At 53.4% G+C, this 20,731-nt stretch overlaps 3 protein-coding genes across 11 annotated transcripts; 1 reads left to right on the forward strand and 2 right to left on the reverse strand.

Moving 5' to 3' along the window:
- Positions 1–150: 150 nt before the first annotated feature.
- Positions 151–6,840, reverse strand: Yjefn3 (YjeF N-terminal domain containing 3). Of its 9 annotated transcripts, XM_008824466.2 has the most exons (6): positions 6,766–6,840; positions 3,018–3,126; positions 1,764–1,874; positions 1,573–1,686; positions 1,339–1,489; positions 151–397 (listed from the first exon to the last, which is right to left on the reverse strand). In XM_008824466.2, exons 1-6 carry the CDS (start codon positions 6,801–6,803, stop codon positions 192–194), a joined length of 729 nt encoding a protein of 242 aa, XP_008822688.1. In that variant the 5' UTR covers positions 6,804–6,840; the 3' UTR covers positions 151–191. The 9 variants fall into 9 exon arrangements, 7 of the variants coding, with proteins under 7 accessions (XP_008822688.1, XP_029415219.1, XP_029415217.1 ...); XM_029559359.1 differs by lacking the exon at positions 6,766–6,840 and having other exon boundaries at positions 3,018–3,856; XM_029559357.1 differs by lacking the exon at positions 6,766–6,840 and having other exon boundaries at positions 1,286–1,489; positions 3,018–3,856.
- A 249-nt stretch (positions 6,841–7,089) lies between these two features.
- Ndufa13 (NADH:ubiquinone oxidoreductase subunit A13) lies at positions 7,090–16,358 on the reverse strand. The gene is made up of 5 exons (XM_008824467.3): positions 16,217–16,358; positions 9,095–9,173; positions 7,577–7,648; positions 7,326–7,395; positions 7,090–7,244 (listed from the first exon to the last, which is right to left on the reverse strand). Exons 1-5 carry the CDS (start codon positions 16,308–16,310, stop codon positions 7,125–7,127), a joined length of 435 nt encoding a protein of 144 aa, XP_008822689.1. The 5' UTR covers positions 16,311–16,358; the 3' UTR covers positions 7,090–7,124.
- Positions 16,359–16,875: 517 nt separating this feature from the next.
- Positions 16,876–18,199, forward strand: Tssk6 (testis specific serine kinase 6). The gene has a single exon (XM_008824470.3). The coding sequence runs from the start codon at positions 16,994–16,996 to the stop codon at positions 17,813–17,815; it is 822 nt and encodes a 273-aa protein (XP_008822692.1). The 5' UTR covers positions 16,876–16,993; the 3' UTR covers positions 17,816–18,199.
- The last annotated feature ends 2,532 nt before the right edge of the window (positions 18,200–20,731 follow it).

Here is a 20,731-nt window from a genome sequence, read left to right on the forward strand (position 1 = left end):
GGGCCACCTCCCCGCAGTCTGGAAGTCTCACCTGAGTCTACCCTCCTTTCTAGGAAGCTCGACCACTCAACTCCCCTCCCCAGGACCCGAGGGTTCCCCCTCCGTCCGCCCACCCCGCGGCGGCCGGGCGCACAAGAGGCGGAGGCAGAGGTGGAGACGTTTATTGGTGCAGGTCTCAGAGCACGCCACGGTCACAGCGCGGCCACGCAGTCGGTGCCCGAGTATTCCGGCAGACGCAGGGCAAACTTGCGGCGCACCTCGTCTGGGACGAACCTGCCGGCCACGAAGTGGTGGCGCCCGGAGAAGCGGCGAGCGCAGCTCTTGGGCGCTGCGAGCGACACCAGCACGTCGGGCTGCAGCGCGTCCTCCACATCGCCGCCAGCCTGGGCGTCCCAGCCTGGGCGGGAGGAGGAGAGCTGGGACCGCCGCCCCCGCACTGGGGTCTGCCCTGCCTTCCCTTCCTGTTCCTCTGCGCGCCGACACGTGGGTCGCGGTTAGACCTGCTGACCGTAGAACCAATCCTCCGCCCTCCGACCTCCCCGTTTCCACCTCCTCCTGGCCCGCAGACTCAGTCGCGGCCCTCTGATGGCTGACTCCTTCCCCACCCCCAGACCCTGGCCGGACCCCAGCCTCCCACCTCGTCAGGTCCCCACCCCTACTCAAACCCGCGACCTCCCCCCTCTGACTGGGTTTTTCCCTCTGATTGGGGTGTCGGTTCTCAGGAGGACCCAGCCTTAGACTTGGCAGGACGCCACGCCCACCCGAACCATCCAGGAGTCTTCACTTGCGGACTAGGCCTTCTCTTCTGCCTCTGGCACTAACCGGAAATCGCCAGCAACTCCCTCAGACTTAGGGCTCCTTGGTTCTCAGCCCCCCACATCCCCATTAGAGGTCCTTGAGCCTCTAACCTGACGGGGTCTCTGCCCTGACCACCTGCTGCCTTCCCCCTCGGACTAGACATTCCTGTACTGGGAATCCTCAAGCTGGGGACACCCGCTGGGCCCACCGGATGTGGCCTCTGCCTAGTGAGTTCACGGCTGCCCCGTCAGCAGGGCCAATGGCGGGCCAGCAGGGCCGCTGGGCTGGACAGGGCAAGAGGGGATTCGGGGTCACCTGGGTGGCCTCCTGTGTCTTTCCCATCCTTGGGATGGGTGTGACCCTCGGTCAGGGAGGGTACTCCGTCCATACGGTGGAAACTGAGGCTGGAGGAAGCAAATGGGGGAAACTGAGGCCGGGGGCAAAACAGGAGGAGACGACTGAGACTGGAGTAGAAAAGGAAACTGACACTGGAGGGGGAAGACGGGGAAACAGGCTGGTATGAAACGCCGGGCCCCGTGCCTGAGGGGACGTCCAGGCTCACGAGCGGGATGGAGAGGCGCTTCATCGTGGTCAGCGCACGTGCGCAGGGGCCGCCCGCCTCCGCCGGCCGCACTCCGGGGCCCAGCACTGCGTCCACCACCAGCCCGTAGGCGTCGTCGATAAGTCGCACCTGCGGGACGGGGCGAGGTCTCTCTAGGGTTCGGGGTCACCCGCGGGGCCGGATGGGGCGGGGGCAGGGTGGGCGCGGCTGACCTCCGCGGGCAGGAAGGACAGGAAGGGGATGTCCATTTTCTCGCACTGCGTGGTCAGGTCGCGGTGCAGAGGGTCCGCCGGGCGCGCGGGGGAGAAGACGCTGGGCTGGTACTCCTGGGGGAATCGGGGCCCGGTGACGGCGTGCGGCGGGACTTCGCCGTTTCGTCCCCGCACCGGGCCCATCTACTCACAAACACACGTAGGTGTCGGGCACACGCCAGCCCCACCGCGCCGTTCTGCTCCGGGCCACATACAACCAGCACGGTCCTCTGCTTGCGCGACAGCGATGGCAAAGGGAACGCCTGCGACAAAGCACAGCGGGCCGCTATCTCTGGGGAAACTGAGGCCGAGGGGGCGGGGCCAGGACACAGATGGGCTCTACCCAGCGCGACTCAGGTTTGTTTACACCGAGCGCTCTGCAGGTATTTTTTCCACTTTCCCCGCGGAGAGTCCCCCAAGTTTCCAGTGCAAAGTGGGGCGAGCCTGAAAGGGGGCTTCGCTAACCGCCAAGCGCAGCGCCTCCGTGGGTTCGTCTCCGCCCCTCTCCTGACTTCACATTTTCCTCTTTCCTATCTGTCTTGTTTCTGTCGGAGACTGGCAGGGTCTCCTGTAGTACAGGCTGGCCCTGAACTTGCAGCAGTTCTGCCTCAGCCTCCCAAGTGCTGGGTGGCATGACAAACTGAGCCGCCACGCATTCGGCCTAAGCTGAGGACTCAAAACAGGTGCGTGGGGAGCTGGCAAGATGGCTCAGCGAGTAAAGGCGCTTGCCGCCAAGTCTGACTTCGATCTCCAATATCCATGTTGGAAGAACTGAGTCCCCCAAGGTGGAGGACTGACCCCCACACGCGTACCATGGCATACTCGGAGGCCAACATACACACAAATAAATGAAAGATTTTAAAAAGGGCGAGGTGAGACACATGAGCTAGGCTCTACTCAGAATCTTCCCTTGGGGCTTCTGTGTTTATGACCAAATTGTCCTGTTTGTGGAGGACCCTGAGGCCCAGCTTGGTGGGCCTCACTGCAAGCACCTCTTGTGTCATTGATCCCTATCCTCTGGGGGTGGGGAGGGGTTAGCAGAACTGTATACACCTGGATTCAGCTCTGCTTTGTACCCTATGAGGGTGCCCTTGCCCTGCCTCTGGACCTGTTTCCCCTAGGGAGAGTTTGGGGTGCTCAAGGGGCAAAAGGAGGCAAGCGATAACACAGAAGGACTCCAAGTCTGAATTTCTAGGGCTCAGTCCCACCCTGGGACCCTGGTCTGCCTTCTCTGATAGTCTAGGCCTGGGGTCTCTGGCCTGTTCCAACAGTGAGCTCTCTGTGCCTCAGTTTCCCCACCTGAGAGCAGGATTGAGGTAGCCCTGAGCAAGGGGAGCTTGTGGAAGGTGGAAGCTCCTGGCCACCAGGAATTCAAGAGTCCCAGCTTGGCTGTTGCTGTCAGGTACCTTGGTCACCGCCACTGCACTGGCATACCCGCACAGTTCCACCAGCTGCTGGCGCCCAAAGCAGTACTCTTCCAGCAGCTCCCGCTCCAGGGCAGCCGCCTCTGCCAAGCTGAGGGAGAATGGAGGGGAGACACACTCAGAGACGCAGGCAGGAGATGAGACCTGGAGAGGGCAGCTCAGATGCATCAGGATCTGAAGCCATCTTCTAGTCCCTACCCCAAAGCCCCCAGCATTTCTCCAGCCCAGAGCTGGGGTCCATCATCTCTGGCTCATTGTCTCCATTTCACAAGAAAGGGGTTGCACGGTGGCAGAAGCCTGAGGCAAATGCATCCTGTGGTGGTAGAAGGTGAGTGCAGATGCTCAGAGTGGTTTTATTACTGCCCCAAAGCTGAGCGGCTGAACCTAATTCAGACAGCAAGGCAGGAGCCCAGGAAGGGCAATGAAGAGTGAAAGACTTTTTTGTTTGAGATAGTCTCATTACACAGCCCATGCTGTCCTTGAACTCCTGACTCCTGATCTTCTTGCCTCAGATTTCTGAATGATGGGGTTCCAGGTGTACCCATGGCACCCAGCCTTAAAGGACTTTGATGGGGAGATTACACAGAAAATAATGGAGGAAACTCCAGGACTCTGCAGGGGACAGATAAGAATTGGGCTGTGAAAGTGGGCTTTCTGGAAGGCTGCAGGAGTTTGGTAGCTAAGGGAAATAGACTAGAAACCTTCATCTGAGGCCTTTTGGTGGCCGTTCTCCAAGGGCAATGAAATTAAGATATCTGTGGCCGGAGAGATGGGGCTGCTGGGCTGTCAAGGCTCTACCACTTGACTGAGTCACTGCTGGAGTTTCTCTCCACCACACCTCTAGAAAAACTGAAGGCAAGAGCAGCTTAAATAATTTATGGGCACCTGTCTAAAAATCATTAGGAATTTAGGGCTAGGAGTGTAGTTGAGTGGAGCACCTGGTAAGCAGGAGGCCCTGGGTTCCATGACCCAGCATTGAAATAAAAGGCTGGGCCTCTTGGCACAGCCTTTAATCCCAGCACTCAAGAGGCAGAGGCAGGCAGATCTGTGAGTTCAAGGCCAGCCTGGTTTACATAGTGAGCTCCAGGTCAACTAGGTACAGTGAGACCCTGTCGCAAAAAAACAAAACAAAACAAAATGAATTTTAAGATAGTAATGGCATTGCAATAGAGCAAGTGCTGGGCACTTCTACGTGCAAGAACCAAGCCAGCCCTCACCAGGTACTTCCAAGGAGCTTACATTTGGTGACAGGGTACAGTGTGTGTAATCTCATTTCAGGATCAGGGGTTGGGGCAAAAGGACAGGGTCTAGACTTGGTGCCAGCAGCCCTCTTCCCTTCCCAGGGTCCTTTCCCTTCCTACTGGGGACTGGAGGGTCAAAGACTACACCTGCTGTGAGACAGATGTCAGGCAGGGCATCCTGGAAGGAAGCCAGGAACACTGACAGAGGTAACACAGCAAGACACCTAGAATAAGTCTGGGCAGAAACAGCTGGGGACAGAAATAAGGAGTGTGGTGATGAAGCAGGGGTTCAGTGTCACACTGAGAAACACTATCAGGAAGACCCTCTGGGTCAGGAAGATAGTGGAGCCCAGGTACAGGGCAGGAGGAATCCCATTCGAAGGACAAGGACAGGGAATGGAAAACAGAGCTTGTGGTGGTAGAGCTGGATGAAGAATGTGCTGGCTGCATGCCCAGCACATACAGTATGGTGCATTCCATTGTGAGGTGAGGCCTGGGCACAGCAGTACACACCTGAACCCCAGCATCTGGGAGGCTGAAGCAGGACTCTCAAAAATTTCAGGCTAGCTTGCCCACAAGGCAAGATTGTCTCAAAAACAAGTCAGGGGGCTGGAGAGATGGCTTAGCAGTTAAGAGCACTGGCTGCTTACAGAGGACCCGGATTCAGTTCTTCAGTTCCCAGCACTGACATGGAGGCTAACAACCATGCTTAATTCCAGTTCCAGGGGATCCAACGCCCTCTTCTGGCCTCTGTGGGCATTGCATGACACAGGTACACTTACATACATGCAGGCAATATACTCACTCACACACATAAATTTTTTTTTGTCTTTTTGAGACAGGGTCTCCCTGTAGCTCCAACTGACCATGCTGGCCTTGAACTCACAAAAATCTGCCTGCCTCTGTCTCCTGAGTGCTGGGATTAAAGGTGTGCACCACCACGCCCAGCTAAAATAAAAATATTTTTAAAAACAAAAAAACAAGTCAGTCGAGGGCTGGAAGATGGTTTAGTTGGTAAAGTGCTTGCATGCAAGCATGAGGGCCTGAGTTTAATCCCAGAACCCTATTTAAAAAGCAAAAGCCTGGACAGGTATGACTATAATCTAAGTGCTGGGGAGGTGGAGACAGGAAGTTAAGAACTCACTGGTTAGTCAGTCTAGCCAATCAGTGAGCTCCAGGTTCAGTGAGAGACAGTTTAAAAAAATATGGTGAAACCTCTGTCCTATACATGCATGCACACACATGTACACGGGTCTGTGGAGAGGCAGTGGGAAAGCTGCAGCATGGCTTAACCCCTCACTCTTGTCTGGGAGTCCTGGCTGCTACCTCTGCAGGGGAGGGGTAGTGATAGGGGGACCACCTATTCCCTTTTCTTCACCTGGAACTTCCTTACTGGTGTCTAGAGTGACAGTGGGGACAGAGAGGAATTCTGGGGAGCAGCCTGATCAGGGGACAGCATTGGTCTTGGTGGGTAGAGTGAAGATGAGAACCAGTGGGGAGGTAGGGCAGCCCATCTACTGTTGGGAGGCTCCATTATTGGGGAAGGGGGTATCTTTCTTGTCCAACTTCAGCTCCTGGGAGAGAGGCTGGAAGACTCATATTTCCTTTCCAGATCCAGTACTGAAACTGCCTAGGTCAAAAAGGAACTGGGCCTGACAATTCCAAATTGCTTCTAGAAGGGCAATGAACCTTCAGGCCAAGGTATCCCAGCTCCCTCTGCTGCACTTTCCTAACACCTCCACCATCATTGCCCATCTGGTTATCTGCATACATAACCTCTGTGCCCCCAAATGAACCAGGGTCACAACCCTACACCCTGACCCTTCTATGACTTCCAGTGCTCAAAGGATACTAAGAGCCTTAGCATAACTCCAAGCCCCTCATGATACCCCCAACCATATCCCTCTCTTCCCCCAGCTCCCTTCCTACTTGCCTCATGGAGCCCCGTTTCTCCTCAGCAGGTGTCTGAGGCCCCTTGGCCAGTGAAGTTACAGCTGCTTCAGAACACTTACCTCCCCTGTATACCATCTGCCTTTGCAAGGGGCTGAACTACAGTGGCAGGGGCTGCTGGGTAAACGTGGTTTACACTGAGGTCTACAGCCTATCTGTGGTCCCTCATTAGGCAGAGGGCACAGAAGAACAAGAGGTGTCGAACACAGCCATGGATGCTAACTCCAGACACTGACTGCAAACTCTGTCCCCAAACCCCCTCCCCCCTTATACACACACCAGGCCTGAGCTTCCTCCCCTGGACCAGGATAGCAACGCTAGTCTGAGGAGCAGCTCAGCTGGCTGCAGATGGCAATCTGGTGCTGGAGACCCAGGGTCTGGGGGTGAGATAAGGCCTTAAAGACAGAGAGCTTAGAATCTCCCTGAGATGAGGTTTCCTGGGCAACTCAGCTTCCAATACGCCTGCATGCGCTACAGCTGGACTCTCGGACCCATCCCAGTCATGCCCTAGCCTCCAGCCCGTCCACCCTCAGGCTGACCTGAGGAAGCGGCGCTCCTCCGGGACCTTGCTGCTCATGTTGGTGTGGCGTGTTGCTTGTAGCTCTTGTTAGGAGGAGAGCCTGTGTGAGCGCCCCCCCGCCCCGCAGCCTTTAAAGCCCTCCCTGGGGGCAGAGCCAAGCGACCAGTGTATCCACCAATCAGGGGCCGCCGAAGAGGCGCTCTGCGCACCCATTGGTCACTGTGCGTGAGTGGATTTAACCCTGTTTGTGCTAGGGAGAGCCAGCAGGTGGTGACCAGAGGCGCCATCAGGAGCATGGGACAGGAGCCCCAGGTGGCAACGACGCGGGAGTCACACAAAGGAGTTAATTTTACCATTATTTATTGAACGCCTCTGGCCCTATGTGTACCAAATGAAGCCGAAGTTGGCGTTGTGCATCTCTTCCTTGGTGCGCACCCCATACAGCTCACCGAGCAGCGGTGGCACCCAGCGTGTCGTGTGGAACACAGACTCTCCCACCTACAAGCAGGGGTGGCGGTCAGTCCCAATTAGTCCTCAGCCAGTGGTTCTGCCCCACCCACTAGGGATGTTGGGACCCACCTTCCAGTCCGGCACGTCCTTCATGATAATGGCCTCCTCCTCCAAATTCTCCCGAAGAATTTGCAGGATCCTGCGTCCACAGGGCAGGGCTGAGCTCCTCCCCATCGCTCCTCTCCTCCCCTCCCCCTGCTCCTAACCCGCCTCCCCACTCCCGGCCTCCTCCCCGCACGTCCCATCGCCCCATTCTATCGGGCCCAGCAGGTTCCCACGGCCTCCTGCCTACCCATCCCCCACCTCTGCTGACCTCCTACCTGCGGTCCTTCTCCGCCTGGAAGAGTGGCATGAGGGCGATGCGCGCCTCCATGTCCTCGATCTGCAGGCGCCTGTGAAATCACGACACCCACACGGGGTCAAATGTCGCCAGTGGGGGAGTGTGGGACATGAACACAACAGGGCCAGGGGTCACGGGGTAGTGGTTGGGAGAGGGAGGGTGAGGCTAAGGCTGGCCACAGGAGCTGGACAGAAGGGCAGCCGGGGGCACCGCTGGCACAGGCCACGCTGACACAAAACTGTTGGCTGCACACTTTCCGTTAAACTTTTTTAAAAAATATTTTGTATTATTTTTTTTTATGTGTATTTGTGTACTGCCTGCATGTAAGTAAGTGCACTCCTCTTGTGCAATGCCCACGGAGGTCAGAAGAGGCTGTCAGATCCTCTGGAACTGGAGTTATAGACAGTTGTTAGCTGCCATGTGGGTGCTGGGATTCAAACTCAGGTCTTCTGTAAGAACAACCAGTGTTCTTAACCACTGAGTCGTCTCTCCAGCCCCTCCCCCAATTAAACTATTTTTTTAAAAATCCTAAAAATAGGTGTGCTGGATAGCTTTAGTGTCAACTTGACACACCTGGGTTGAGAGAGCCTCAATTGGGGAATTGCCTTCATTGGACTGGCCTGTGGCCATGTCCATGGGGCACCTTCTTGATTGTTGTGTGATGTGGGAGGGCCCAGCCCACTGTGGGTGGTACCACCCCTGGGCAGATGGGCCTGTGTTGGATAAGAAAGCGGACTGAGCAGGGGCTGGGGGAGCAAACCAGTAAGCAGTGAACTTCCATGGCCTGTGCTCCAGCTCCTGCCATCAGGTTCCTGCCCTGAATTCCTACCTTGGACTCCCTGATGAACTGTGACCTGGAAGATGTAAAGTCAATAAACCCTTTCCTCCACAAGTTGGAAGTTGTCAGAGTGTTTTGTCACAGCAATGAAGAAACAAACTAGGACAATAGGCTAACCCTACTGATGATCTGGGTGGAGAGGGGGTTACTCATCAGGACTCTGGGCCTTAACAAACCAATCCCTTTTGTCTCAGAATAACAGCAGAAGCTAGGCCTGCAGGTCTCCTCCCAAGATCCCCACAGGGAGCTAGGATCACCTCAGCTCCAGGCACTGGGGGCACAATGCCCAGTGATGGAGCCCAGGGACAGACTTCCAGCAGGGTCCCTTCACCTGTGACACTCATGCTCTTAGTCTTTCTGGCTCTCAGGAGATGCTGCCTCCCATGATCTGGTTTCTAAGCCCCAATCATATCCTGGCCTGAGCACTGCTCATAGAACCAGCTAAAAGGTCATGTATCCCAGCTGCCCTACACTAAATTCCCTGCACTAACTGGGACCCAGGTCCCCAACCTTGGAAGTTGAAGGTGTGGTCACCAGCTCCTTGCTTCAGGACAAGAAGTAAGGGTGAGGTCTGCATTTCCTGGCCCTGTACAGACAGCTTGGCCTAGGCCACTATCACTCTCACAGAACCCCACAGCCCACATGCACTTGGGGCCTTACCTGCGCTCTTGATTCCATTTCATCACGCGCCAGTATCCAAACAGCAAGGTCCCGATGCCCACTGCAAACATGCTGTAGCCTGCAAGAGAGGTTGAAGGTTCCCTCTCACCATGGTGCCCTCCAGGGCCCAACTCAGCAATTGGGGGTCCCTCCAGATTCAAGTCTGGATTATCTGCTAGCTGTCCTTGCACACCCCCTCAGCAGGTGGCCTGTCTCTCTTCCTTACCTGCTCTGCCAGGGCTACTAGGCAGTCCTGGCGGCCACAATGCTGCCCTCAGGGACAGGACAGCCCAAACGCCTAGAAGGATGAAGGCCTGGTCCCTACTAGAAAGGGTGACTGCTTTGACAGCACCCACCTGAAGCTGGCAGTGCCCTGGGCACTCCAGGGGCAGGGTGGCCACCACAGGCTCAGCAGGGTCTGCTACCTTTCCAGTACCCAGGGGAGGAGCAGGGGCCCTCATGAATAATTTCTGAAGACCAGCAGGGGCAGCTCTAATCCTGACTGGCTGCTGTGAGCAGGATAAACTCCAGGGATCAGCCAATGACTGCAAATGGAGAGGTGGAGGCTGGGCTGGTGTGTGTGTGGGGGGAGAGCTGTGGGGGTCTTAGGGGATTCTACACAGGATTTCCTGGATCCCTGGCTAGGTCAGGAGCCTTTTTCATCTGCCTGGTTCAACGTTTTAGAAGACTCTGCTCAGGGTGAGACCCTTCCAGTCATGGAAGTCAGCCCAGATGGCTGGGCTCAGGGGTGCAAGCTGTCTGGAGAAGCCCTGAGTGCTCCGGGTCAGTTCTGGCTAGCCACCTGTGGTGGGCACTCAGCCTGCACCCCACTGGAGATGGTGGGGAGATATATATAATGTGCACTTTTTCTCTTTTTTCTCCTTTATTTTTTGCTTTTTCTTTTCAACAGTTACAGAAGACTCCATAGGGCTCCTCTTCGACTCACAACCCTAAGTCGTTGGCCTGAGCTGCTCCTCATGATTTCCCAGAACAGCAATGTAAGGTAAGTTCCAGAGAGAGGGGGCCTGGCCTGAGGCAGGAGCCACACACCTATCTATTCCCAGGCCCCATGGCCCCTGCTGGATGGGGCAAAGCTCAAGCCCCTGACCCTGGAGTGGGTCTGCACCTCAGAAGGTACCATCCGAGGAGGCCCATGCAGGGGGCATGTACAGAACCCCTATCTTGCACTTCAGCCTCCCAGATAGCTGGGGTTGGAGGCATTGCCATCCCTTGCCATTCTTTTTTGAATCAATACGTTTATGAGTGAAACACTTAACACTGGGCAGGTGGTAGTGCTCCCCCAAATGGTATATAGATACAAACACAATCCCCATCAGAACCCTGACTTCTGCTCCATTGCAGAAACCCACAGCAGGTTGTACAATTCACATGGAAGGGCAAAGACCAGAATGGCCAAACTATTTCAAGAGAGAGGAGCCAAATTGCAGGACTTGCACTTTGCAGCCTCCAAACTCATCATGCAGCTGTGTGTGCAGGACAGGGAGGCACTGGCATGAGGACAGTCACGTTTTTCAGTGAGGCAGAACTGGGTATCTGAGATCCACAAATAAACCCTCACATTTTATGACCAACTGGCTTTGGACAAAGATACCAAGGCGCTTTCAATGGGGAAAGAACAGTCTTCTCAGCACGGAAGGACAAGGCAGTCACATGCAAGAGATGCACAGCACCCCTTCCTCATCTGGGGAGCCAAGTTAACTCACAGTGGATTGGAGGCCTGCTGGTGAGAGCTGGAACCATGCTCAGGCTAGCCTCAGTTGGCAGACTCCTTGCCTAGCATGTACAAAGCCCTGGGTTCTATTCCCATACGGTATAAACCCAGCACTCTTAGCACTTGGAAAGTGAAGGCAGGAGGATCAGGAGTTCAGGGCCAGCCTCAACTACACAGGGAGCTTAGGTCCACCATGGGCTCCATGAGACCCTGTCTCAAAAAAAGGGGGAGGAGGGGCTAGAGAGATGACTCAGGTATTAAGAACACTCACAGCCATCTATAATGCCACATCGAGGGGATGCAATACCCTCTTCTGGCCTCCTCGGGCACCAGACACACACATGGCATGCATACATACATGCAGGGAAAAACACTCATACACATAAAATAAAAATAAGAAAGAGACCAGCCTTCCTACGACCCTGACAAGTATACTGTACACCACTCATCAAAGAAACTTTGTTACTGCAGAGTTCCACAATTGGTCACACACAGAGAATGTCTGAGAGATGCCCAGTGCTAGGGGATGTATCTACAGTGGAACCTCTATACCTAAGGCTCACAGGAACATAGCAGAACAGGGGGTACAGAGAAAACTAGTGCATCCCTCAACTCTCACCAGCAAAACTTCCTTATACAACAGTGTGAGATGCACACAGAAGCCCACAACTGGTCAAGTTTTAGAGAATTAGGAGACTGCAGAGTGTGTGTCTGGATAGGACTCATATTAAACCTCACCCACTAGACAGGCTGACTAAACTCCAGTGGATGAACTTGCACTGAAGGACATCTGGGTAAAAATGCTTGACTGGATAAGACTTAACATGTATGGTGGCATGCATGGGGGACAGGACGGATAGGGGCGGGAGTCTAAATTTTACTAAGAACTGTTATATGAAAGGTACAAACATACAAATGTAAAAAATTTTTTTTAAAGTAAGAAAGAGATTGCCAGGTGTGGTGGCACACACTTTTAATCCCGGCACTCCGGAGGCAGAGGCAAGCAGATCTCTGTGAGTTCAAGGCCAGCCTGGTCTACATAGTAAGTTCCAGGACAGCTGGGGCTATAGGAAGACACTGCCTCAAAAAAAAAAAAAAGAAAGAGAAAGAAAAGATCAAGGAACCAGAGGGAGAAGGATTGCTGAGGCTGCTCTGGTTTACACAGCAAATTCCAGATCAGCAAGGTCTACATAAGTGCAACACTTTTTAAAAAAGGAGGTCAGGGTGGGGGACTGGAGAGACCCTGTCTCAAAAAAAGGGGTTAAGAGGCAGGGGGTCTGCAGTGTAGTAGTGCAGGCCTTCATCCCAGCCCTTAGAAAGCTGAGGCCAGCCTGGGCTACAGAACAAGACTGTCTTAACTCTGGCACGGTGGTCAGGACAGCTGCACTAGAAGAGAACAAAGTAAAAGGCCCATTGTGACACTGTGGCTTAAACACAAAAATGAAGGGGTAGGCAGGTTGCTCAGTTGGTAAAGGGCTCGCCTGGCACACACAGGCCCTGGGTTCCACCCCAGCACCACATAAACCAGGTATGGTGGTACATGTCTAGTACTCGGAAAAAGGAGGCTAAAGGATTGCAAGTTCAAAGTCATCATCAGCTGTACAGGGAACTCAAGGCTGGCCTGGGCTACATGAGACATTGTCTATAAATAAATAAATAAATAAATAAATATTAAAATAAACACAAGAAGGTGACTTGGGGGCCTGAGGAGGCACCACAGCTGGGATCTTTCCACAGCCAGGTCTAGGTGCAGGCCTACAGGCACATTCTTTGTGGTTAACACCATGTGCTGCAGGCCTGAGCAGGGCACCAGCCTAGATGTGCTACATCTCAAGAAAAGAGGAGGAAGAGGGGCTGGCAAGATGGCTCAGGAGGTGAACACGTGCCACAAAAGCCTGGGGATCTGAGTCTCATCCCTGGAATCTACATGGAGGTGGAAGGATCTATACACATCCTTCACAATAATAATAAAAATAAAAGAGATGGGGCTGGAGAGATGGCTCAGTGGCTAAGAACATTGGTTGTTCTTGCAGAAGACCCAGGTTCGAATCCCAGCACCCACATGGCAGCTAACAGCTGTAACTCCAGTCCCAGGGGATCCAACAGCCTCTTCTGACCTCTGCATGCATTGCATGACAAGGGTGCACTTACCTACATGCAGGTAATACACATATTACACATAAAATAAAAAATAAACAGCCGGGCATGGTGGTGCATGCTTTTAATCCCAGCACTTGGGAGGCAGGGCAGGCAGATCTCCATGAGTTCGAGGCCAGCCTGGTTTACATAGTGAGTTCCAGGACAGCTGGGGCTACAGGGAGACCCTGTCTCAAAAAGACAAAAAAATAAAAAAAGATAAAAATAAATAAATTAATAAAATTTAAAAAATAAAAGGGAAAAAGACCAGGCATGGGAAGGGCATGGTGGTGCACACCTTTAACCTAGCACTCAGGAAGCAGAGGCAGGTGGATTTCTGTGAATTCCCAGTAGCCTGGTCTATATAGTAAGTTCCAGGCCACCTGACACTACACATTGAGAGCCTGTCACAACAAAACAGAACAGGTATGATGGCACACACCTGTCATTCCAACACTACAATGTTCTGGAGACTGAGGCAGAAAGAGCCAGACAGTTCAACACCCATCTGGGCAAGAGTGAGACCCTATCTTAAGAAAGAGAAAGGGGCTGGAGAGACAGCTCAGTAGTTAAGAGTGCTTATTGCTCTTGCAGAGGACCTGGGTTTGGTTTCTAGCACCCACCTATGAGCTGTCTATAACTCCAGTTTCAGGAGGTGAAAGCCTCCTGGTCTCCTTAGGCATGTGATGTATATGCAGGAACACATTTACACACATAAAGAAGAATGTAAGTATGCATAGTGGCACACACCTTTAATCCCAGCACTCGGGAGGCAGAAGCAGGCAGATCTCTGAGTTCAAGGCCAATCTGGTCTAGATAGTGAGTTCCAGGCCAGCTGCGGCTACAGAGAGACCGTGTCTCAAAATGACAAAGAAATTCTTGATTTATTCATTTTTATGTGTATGAGTGTTTTGCTTGCATGTATGTAAGTGCACCCATATGTACAATACCTGCAAAGGCCAGAGAGGGTGTTAGATCCCCTGAACTGGAGTTACACAGTTGTTAGCCACCATGTAGGTGCTGGGAACAGAACCCAGATCTTCTTTGAGAGCAGTAAGTACTCTTAACCACTGAGCCATCTCTCCAGCTTCCTAAGAACACTTTTACTTTCTTCCACTTGGTGGTCCCCGCAGCTGAAACACTCCAACAAGGAAAGGCCCGAAGTGTTTTTTGTTGGTACTATTTTACAAAGCTGGTAGTGAACTCAGGGCTGTATGCATACTGGGTAAGTAATCTACCACTGAGTCTCATGCAGCCCCAAGTTCTCTACTGGTTAAATTATTACTAGCTTTTTGTTTTGTTTTGTTTGAGTCAGAGTCTGTCTATACAGCCCTGGCTGACCTGAAACTTCCTATGTAGACCAGTTCTAAGATCTAACTGCCTCTGCTCCCAAGTGCTGGGATCATAGGTGTGAACCACTACCCAAGACCTGAAGGTTTTGCTTTTTTTTTTTCTTTGTCTTTTTGAGACAGGGTCTCCCTGTAGCCTTGGGTGGCTTGGAGCTCACTATGTAGACCAGGCTGGCCTTGAACTCACACAGATCAACCTGCCTCTGCCTCCTGAGTGCAGGGTTTAAAGGCATATGCCACCACACACAGCTGAGGGGTTTGGCTCTTTAATGGAGACATAATTTGCATAATATGCCAAGATTTTAAATGTAAAGTTTGATAATTACAGTAAATCGTGATGGCTCAGAGGTTAAGAGCACTGACTGCTCTTGCAGAGGATCTGGGTTCAATTCCCAGCACCCACATGGCAGCTACGAACCGGCCTTAACTCCAGTTCCAGGGTAATCCTAAGCCCTCTTCTGACCTCTGAGGCATTGTACAACATGGATGCACTCAATACATGCAGGCAATACACTCATACACATAAAATAAAAATAATAAATAAATAAATCAGGCTGGGGAGCTGGTTCAGGGGGTAAAGTGCTTACCACACAAGCATGAAGACTGGGGTTCAGTTGCCCAGAACCCACATAAAAGCCAGATAGGCATGGTGGCTTCCAGTAATTCCAGGACAGGGAACAGAGGCAGGGATTCTGAGAACAAGCTGACTAAAAAAAACAAACAAACAAACAAAAAAAACAACCAAACAAAAAACTAACCCTAAAATTATGTTTATTTGGGGTTTTTTTTGGGGAAACAGGATGTCATGTAGCCCAAGCTGGTCTCAAATTCACTGTGTAGCCAAGGCTGACCTGGAGCTCCTGATCTTCATGCCTCTACCTCTCAAGTGTTGGAATTATATGTGTGCACCACCATGCCTGGTTTAGACAGTGATGGGATGGAATCCAGGGCTTGGTACATGCTAGGCAGGCACTCTACCAACTGAGCCCCAAAATGTTGTATTTCCAACTCTGAATACTGTGGGGCCTTTTATGTTCTGCATATTTTTTCAGTGTTGAAGTCAATAACTAAATTTTAAATGACTTAAAATGTTTCAAAAATTTAAAAACACAGCCCAGTGTTGAAGGCACATATTTGTCACTCTGGTACTAGGTAGGCTGAGGCAGGAAGATCAGGAGTTCCAGGCTGGCCTGGGCTCCATGAGAACCTATCTTTGAAAAAATACTAAGTACTGGTGGAAGATGCTAGATTAGAATCTACACATAGTGCATTTTAAAAATATTTTATTATATTTTATTTCATGTGTGTAAGTGTACTGCCTGCATGTAAGTGAACCCATGCCGTGCAAGGCCGGTGGAGGTCAGAAGCGGGCATCTGGATCCCCTGGAACTGGAGTTAGGACGGTTGTTAGGGCCATGTGTGTGCTGGGAACTGAATTAGCATTAGCAGCTAGTGCTCTTAACTCATTGCTCTTAACTGCTGAGCCATCTCTCCAGCCCCTACACATAAAACATTTTATAAATCCCCTACGGGCTATGTATGATGGCTGGGGGCTGTAATCGTTACCACTCAGGAGGTGGAGGCAGGAGGATCAGGAGTTCAAGCTCATCTTCAGTGAGTTTGAGATCCACCTGGGCTACATGAGATCCCGCCTAAAACAAACTCCTCCAGATTCCGGGTTTGAACTTCTCTCGGGGTTAGTTGCCCAACCCGTGAAAGCCAACTGGAAAATGGAGAAAAAGTTTTGGCCTCCCAGAGTGTTGTGAAAAGGAAGCAAGGCCCAGACTCAGCGCTAGTTACCCCGCAGCTAACGAGAACTGAATGCTCGAGTTCTGCCTCCCGTCACACAGAATAAACTGAGGCACAGGAGACCCGGATGAGACTACAGCGCAAGGCGACACTGACCCGACAGTCCACGGCGCGGCAGGTTCCTCTTGTAGTCTATAGGGCCATAGCCCCCTGGCGGGGGCATGTCCTGCTTCACCTTTGAAGCCGCCATGCTTGCGAGACTCCCACTTCCGATCCCTGGCGGAAGTGAGGCGAAGTGTAGTCGCCATTTTTAGTGTGGCGGAAGTTCCGTCGTTCGGTTGCTTCTCTGACTGTTCTGAAGCGTTCTGCCTGTCCCCTTCTGGCCTCGAAATCTTAGTCTTGCCCCAGACTCGGCATGACCAAGACGTTGGCATCTGGAGCCCTCTGAGGCGCCCTGGGCCTTGCACTAAAAGCCCTAACGTTTACCTTAGTTCCCTCTAGGTGACGGCAGGGCAACCAGAACCCCCAAAGTTCTCCAGGGTTTCCAGTACCCACCCTCCACCTCGAGGGGCCGTGGCCTCCGGTTGGGTACGCAAAGTTTGGGAGCAGCTCCACCTTGGTGGTCAGTCCGCTCGCCAATGGCCTCTCAGGGCGATTGAGTCACAAAGCCCAAGGGGGGTTTAGGAAGCCCGCGGAGAGCGGGGTCTGTGGGGGAGGTCCCCGCCCCAAGACCGAGTGACGCCCACGGTCACTTCACAAGGCAAAAATTGTTACCCGGGCAATAAAAGTCATTGCGGCTGTAGGGACTCGGGACTGGGCACATGGGGACACGGGGGTGCAGGTGCCAAGCACCATGGGTTAGGCTGGAGATCGGAATCCGGCCGCCCCCCGACAGCAGCCGCCTCCTGCTCCTCGCGCGCCCCGGGCGCCACCATGTCGGGCGACAAACTCCTGAGCGAACTCGGCTATAAGCTGGGCCGCACGATTGGTGAAGGCAGCTACTCCAAGGTGAAGGTGGCCACCTCCAAAAAGTACAAGGGGACGGTGGCCATCAAGGTGGTGGACCGTCGGAGAGCGCCTCCAGACTTCGTCAACAAGTTCCTGCCTCGAGAGCTGTCCATCCTGCGCGGGATACGGCACCCGCACATCATACACGTCTTCGAGTTCATCGAGGTGTGCAACGGGAAGCTGTACATCGTGATGGAGGCGGCGGCCACCGACTTGCTTCAGGCGGTGCAGCGCAACGGGCGCATCCCGGGATCGCAAGCGCGAGAGCTCTTCTCGCAGATTGCGGGTGCCGTGAGCTACCTGCACTACCACCACCTGGTGCACCGCGACCTCAAATGCGAAAACGTGCTGCTGAGTCCTGACGAGCGCCGTGTCAAGCTCACTGATTTCGGCTTCGGCCGCCAGGCGCACGGCTTCCCAGACCTGAGCACCACCTACTGCGGCTCGGCCGCCTACGCGTCACCCGAGGTGCTCTTGGGCATCCCCTACGACCCCAAGAAGTACGACGTTTGGAGCCTGGGCGTGGTGCTCTACGTCATGGTCACCGGGTGCATGCCCTTCGACGACTCGGACATTGCCGGCCTTCCCCGGCGCCAGAAGCGTGGTGTGCTCTACCCCGACGGCCTTGAGCTGTCGGAGCGCTGCAAATCCTTAATCGCCGAGCTGCTACAGTTCAGCCCATCCGCCCGGCCCTCGGCTGCCCAGGTAGAGCGCAACGGCTGGCTGCGGGCCGGGGACTCCGGCTAGAAGCCGGGGTTCTAGTTATTCCCGCCGCACCAGGCCCAGACCCAGCGCGGCGCACGCGCGACCGGCGAATTTCGGGAGACCAGCCAAGTTGCCGCGCGCCACTGCGCACGCGCCCTGTCCCTTCCTCGCTCCCAAAGGCAGAGGCCAGAGGAGGCAGGGTGTTGGATTCTGATTCCTCCCGCACAGCTGGATAGCTGGAGGGCGCATGCGCATCCTCGATTCCTACCCAGCAAGCTCCGGGAGGGGTGGGAGAGAAGAGAGAAGCATTGCGCCTGCGCGGAATGAGCTCCTCGCTGTGCCGTGGGTGGTGGCTGCGTGAAAAGCTGCTGGCCAACTGCAGACGCAAGGTTTCAAGTTGGAACCTGCAATAAATTCTCTCTTCCTCACACGTGGCTTTAGCGGTGTCCCCTTGTTGTGGTGGAGCATGGGAAGGGGTTCCCAACATTTTAGAGAAAGACATGTATGTGGAAGTTTCTAACTTCCGACCCCAAAAGGGAGTTAAGATTCAAACCCGGATTTTTTGGGTTTCCTAACCAAGACAAACTTCTGGGGGACGTGATGGGGCTTGAATAGGAATAGGTCGTCTGTCGGGGATGGGAGGGGAATGCCTGTCTGCATGTACTAAGCATTTATGGATGAGGAACTGGAGGCCCACACAGGTATCATTTGCACAGAGAAAGCTGTAGCTTGAATTCAGGTCTGTTGAAACGGGGTGGGAGACTGCCGGGAGCCCTTCTGGGTGATGGAAGCGTTTACAGTGGGAGAAGGAATCAGCAGCCCCTCCTCTGTACCTTTGCTTTGGTATTTTTGTGGCACTGAAGATGGAATCCAGGGCCTTCCTCAAGTTGGGCCAGCACTCTACCACTGCCTGCCTGTGGGTCTCACCTATGGAGGTGACATAGTATCAGCTCTTTCCTCAGCCCCTTCAAACATGGAGGGACCCCAGACTGCCTCATTTCCAGATGAGGAAATTGAGGCTATAAGGGGAGGAGGGTCTAACCTCCAGTGCCGGCTGGAATATGCTAGAGTTGAGACAGGAACACCCATGCCTCTGGTGTACAGAAGCGAGCTGGAGGGAGGGGGGCGCTTTATGGACAAGAGCTGTGCTTTAGACTCCACCTGGAAAACGAGGGCAGGACTCCATCCTCTGGGCTTGGGCATGGGGGTGTGGCTCAGTAGACAAAGAATGAAACATCTTAGAAGTTCAACTACACCACTCTTTTTCCAGCCCTCTCTCCCTAGTACTGGGATGGAACCCAGGGCCTTACTGACACCAGGCAGGGGCTCTACCCCTGAGCCACACCCTCAGTCCCTTACTAGGAATTCTGAGCAGGGTCTCTACCCCTGAACTACCCCTGGCCCCTCACTTTGGGGATTCTAATCAGGGGCTCTGTATGTGAGCCCTATCTCTAGTACCTCACTAGTGGATTCTCAGCAGGGGCTCTACCGCTGAGCTGCTTCTCCAGCCCCAGTACCTACCCTTGTTCTTTTTGGTTTTTGAGACAGGGTCTCTCTGTAGCCCAGCTGTCCTGGAACTTGCTATGTAGATCAAACTGACCTCAGTCTTACAAGAAATCTGCCTGCCTCTGCCTCCCAAGTGCTGGGATCAAGGTGTGCATTACCATGCCCAGCTCCCTCTTTTGGCCTCCATTCCTTTTTATTAAAGACTTGGCAGGATGGGGCTGGAGAGATGGCTCAGCAGTTAAGAGCACTGGCTGCTCTTGCAGAGGGAATTGAGTTAGATTCCCAGCACCCACGACTGTTAACTGTCCATAACTCCAGTTTGGGGATCCAACACCCTCTTCGGACCTCCACGACGTTTGGACGACTTGACTGCACTAACATATATGCAGGCAATACACTCGTACACATAAAAAGTAAAATTTTAAAAATATTAAATTTTTAAAAGACTTGGCAGGAAACAGCACCCCTCCCACACACCCCATTCTGGGAGGACTCTCACTTTGTTACCACAGATGTGAGGCTTAGTTCAAAGGGGACAGGTCTCAGGGACCAGAACCAATGACTGTCCCACTTCTACTCTGAATGAGCTGCCTGAGCCCATATTCCAAGACTGTCCTAGGTCCACCCGACTGCCTGACTCAGGGAAGCACAGGACTCAAAAGGGCAGAGATGAACCCTGGAGAAACAGAAGTCTTAGGTCACAGAGCATCAGTGTGGCTGCATCATGGAGCAGGACAGGCTTCAGTTCCATGTCCTCCACCAGCTCTGTGCTTTGCTGAAGTGAGGTCAAAGCCTCAGGAAGGCTCAAAAACTGCCCAAGAGCACCTAGAAAAACAGGGCTACATGTTAACATATGTCACTCCAAGCTGGCTTAAACTATCATCTTAGCACTTGGAAAGCAGAGGCAGGAGGATTGTGAGTTCCAGGCCAGCCTGGGCTATATGATGACATTGTTTCCCAACAAAACATAAAAAACTCAGGTCTTATAATTCAGGCTGGTCTGCAACTCACCAACTTCATACCTCAGTTCCCCGTGTGGGAGTGGCAGGTATAAACTGCAGGGTTGGACCTGAGACCTTGTCCCAGAATGTTTGATCCCTACTGTTGGAGGATGGGGTTTAAAAAGAGAGGCTGGGTTCCATTCCCAGCACTGCAAAAAGAAAACTGTGATTGTACGTGGTACCCCATGCCTGTCACCTCTACACTTGGGAGGTAGAGGCAGGAGGATGCTTGCCTTGGCTGCACAGCTCCTTTGAGGCTAGCCTGGGCTACATTAGATCATCTTTTAAAGGGGGGGGGGTGGAGAGATGGCTCAGTGGTTAAAAGCTGCTCTTGCAGGGGATCCGGGTTCAGTTCCCAGCACCCACGTGGCAGCAACCATCTGTAACTCCAGTTCCAGGGAACCCAACACCCTCCTCTGAACTCTCCACGGGCATTGCACAACATGGGTGT

Source organism: Nannospalax galili, unplaced genomic scaffold (genome assembly GCF_000622305.1).
Source record: "Nannospalax galili isolate Female #2095 unplaced genomic scaffold, S.galili_v1.0 scaffold529, whole genome shotgun sequence".
Classification (NCBI taxonomy): domain Eukaryota; kingdom Metazoa; phylum Chordata; class Mammalia; order Rodentia; family Spalacidae; genus Nannospalax; species Nannospalax galili.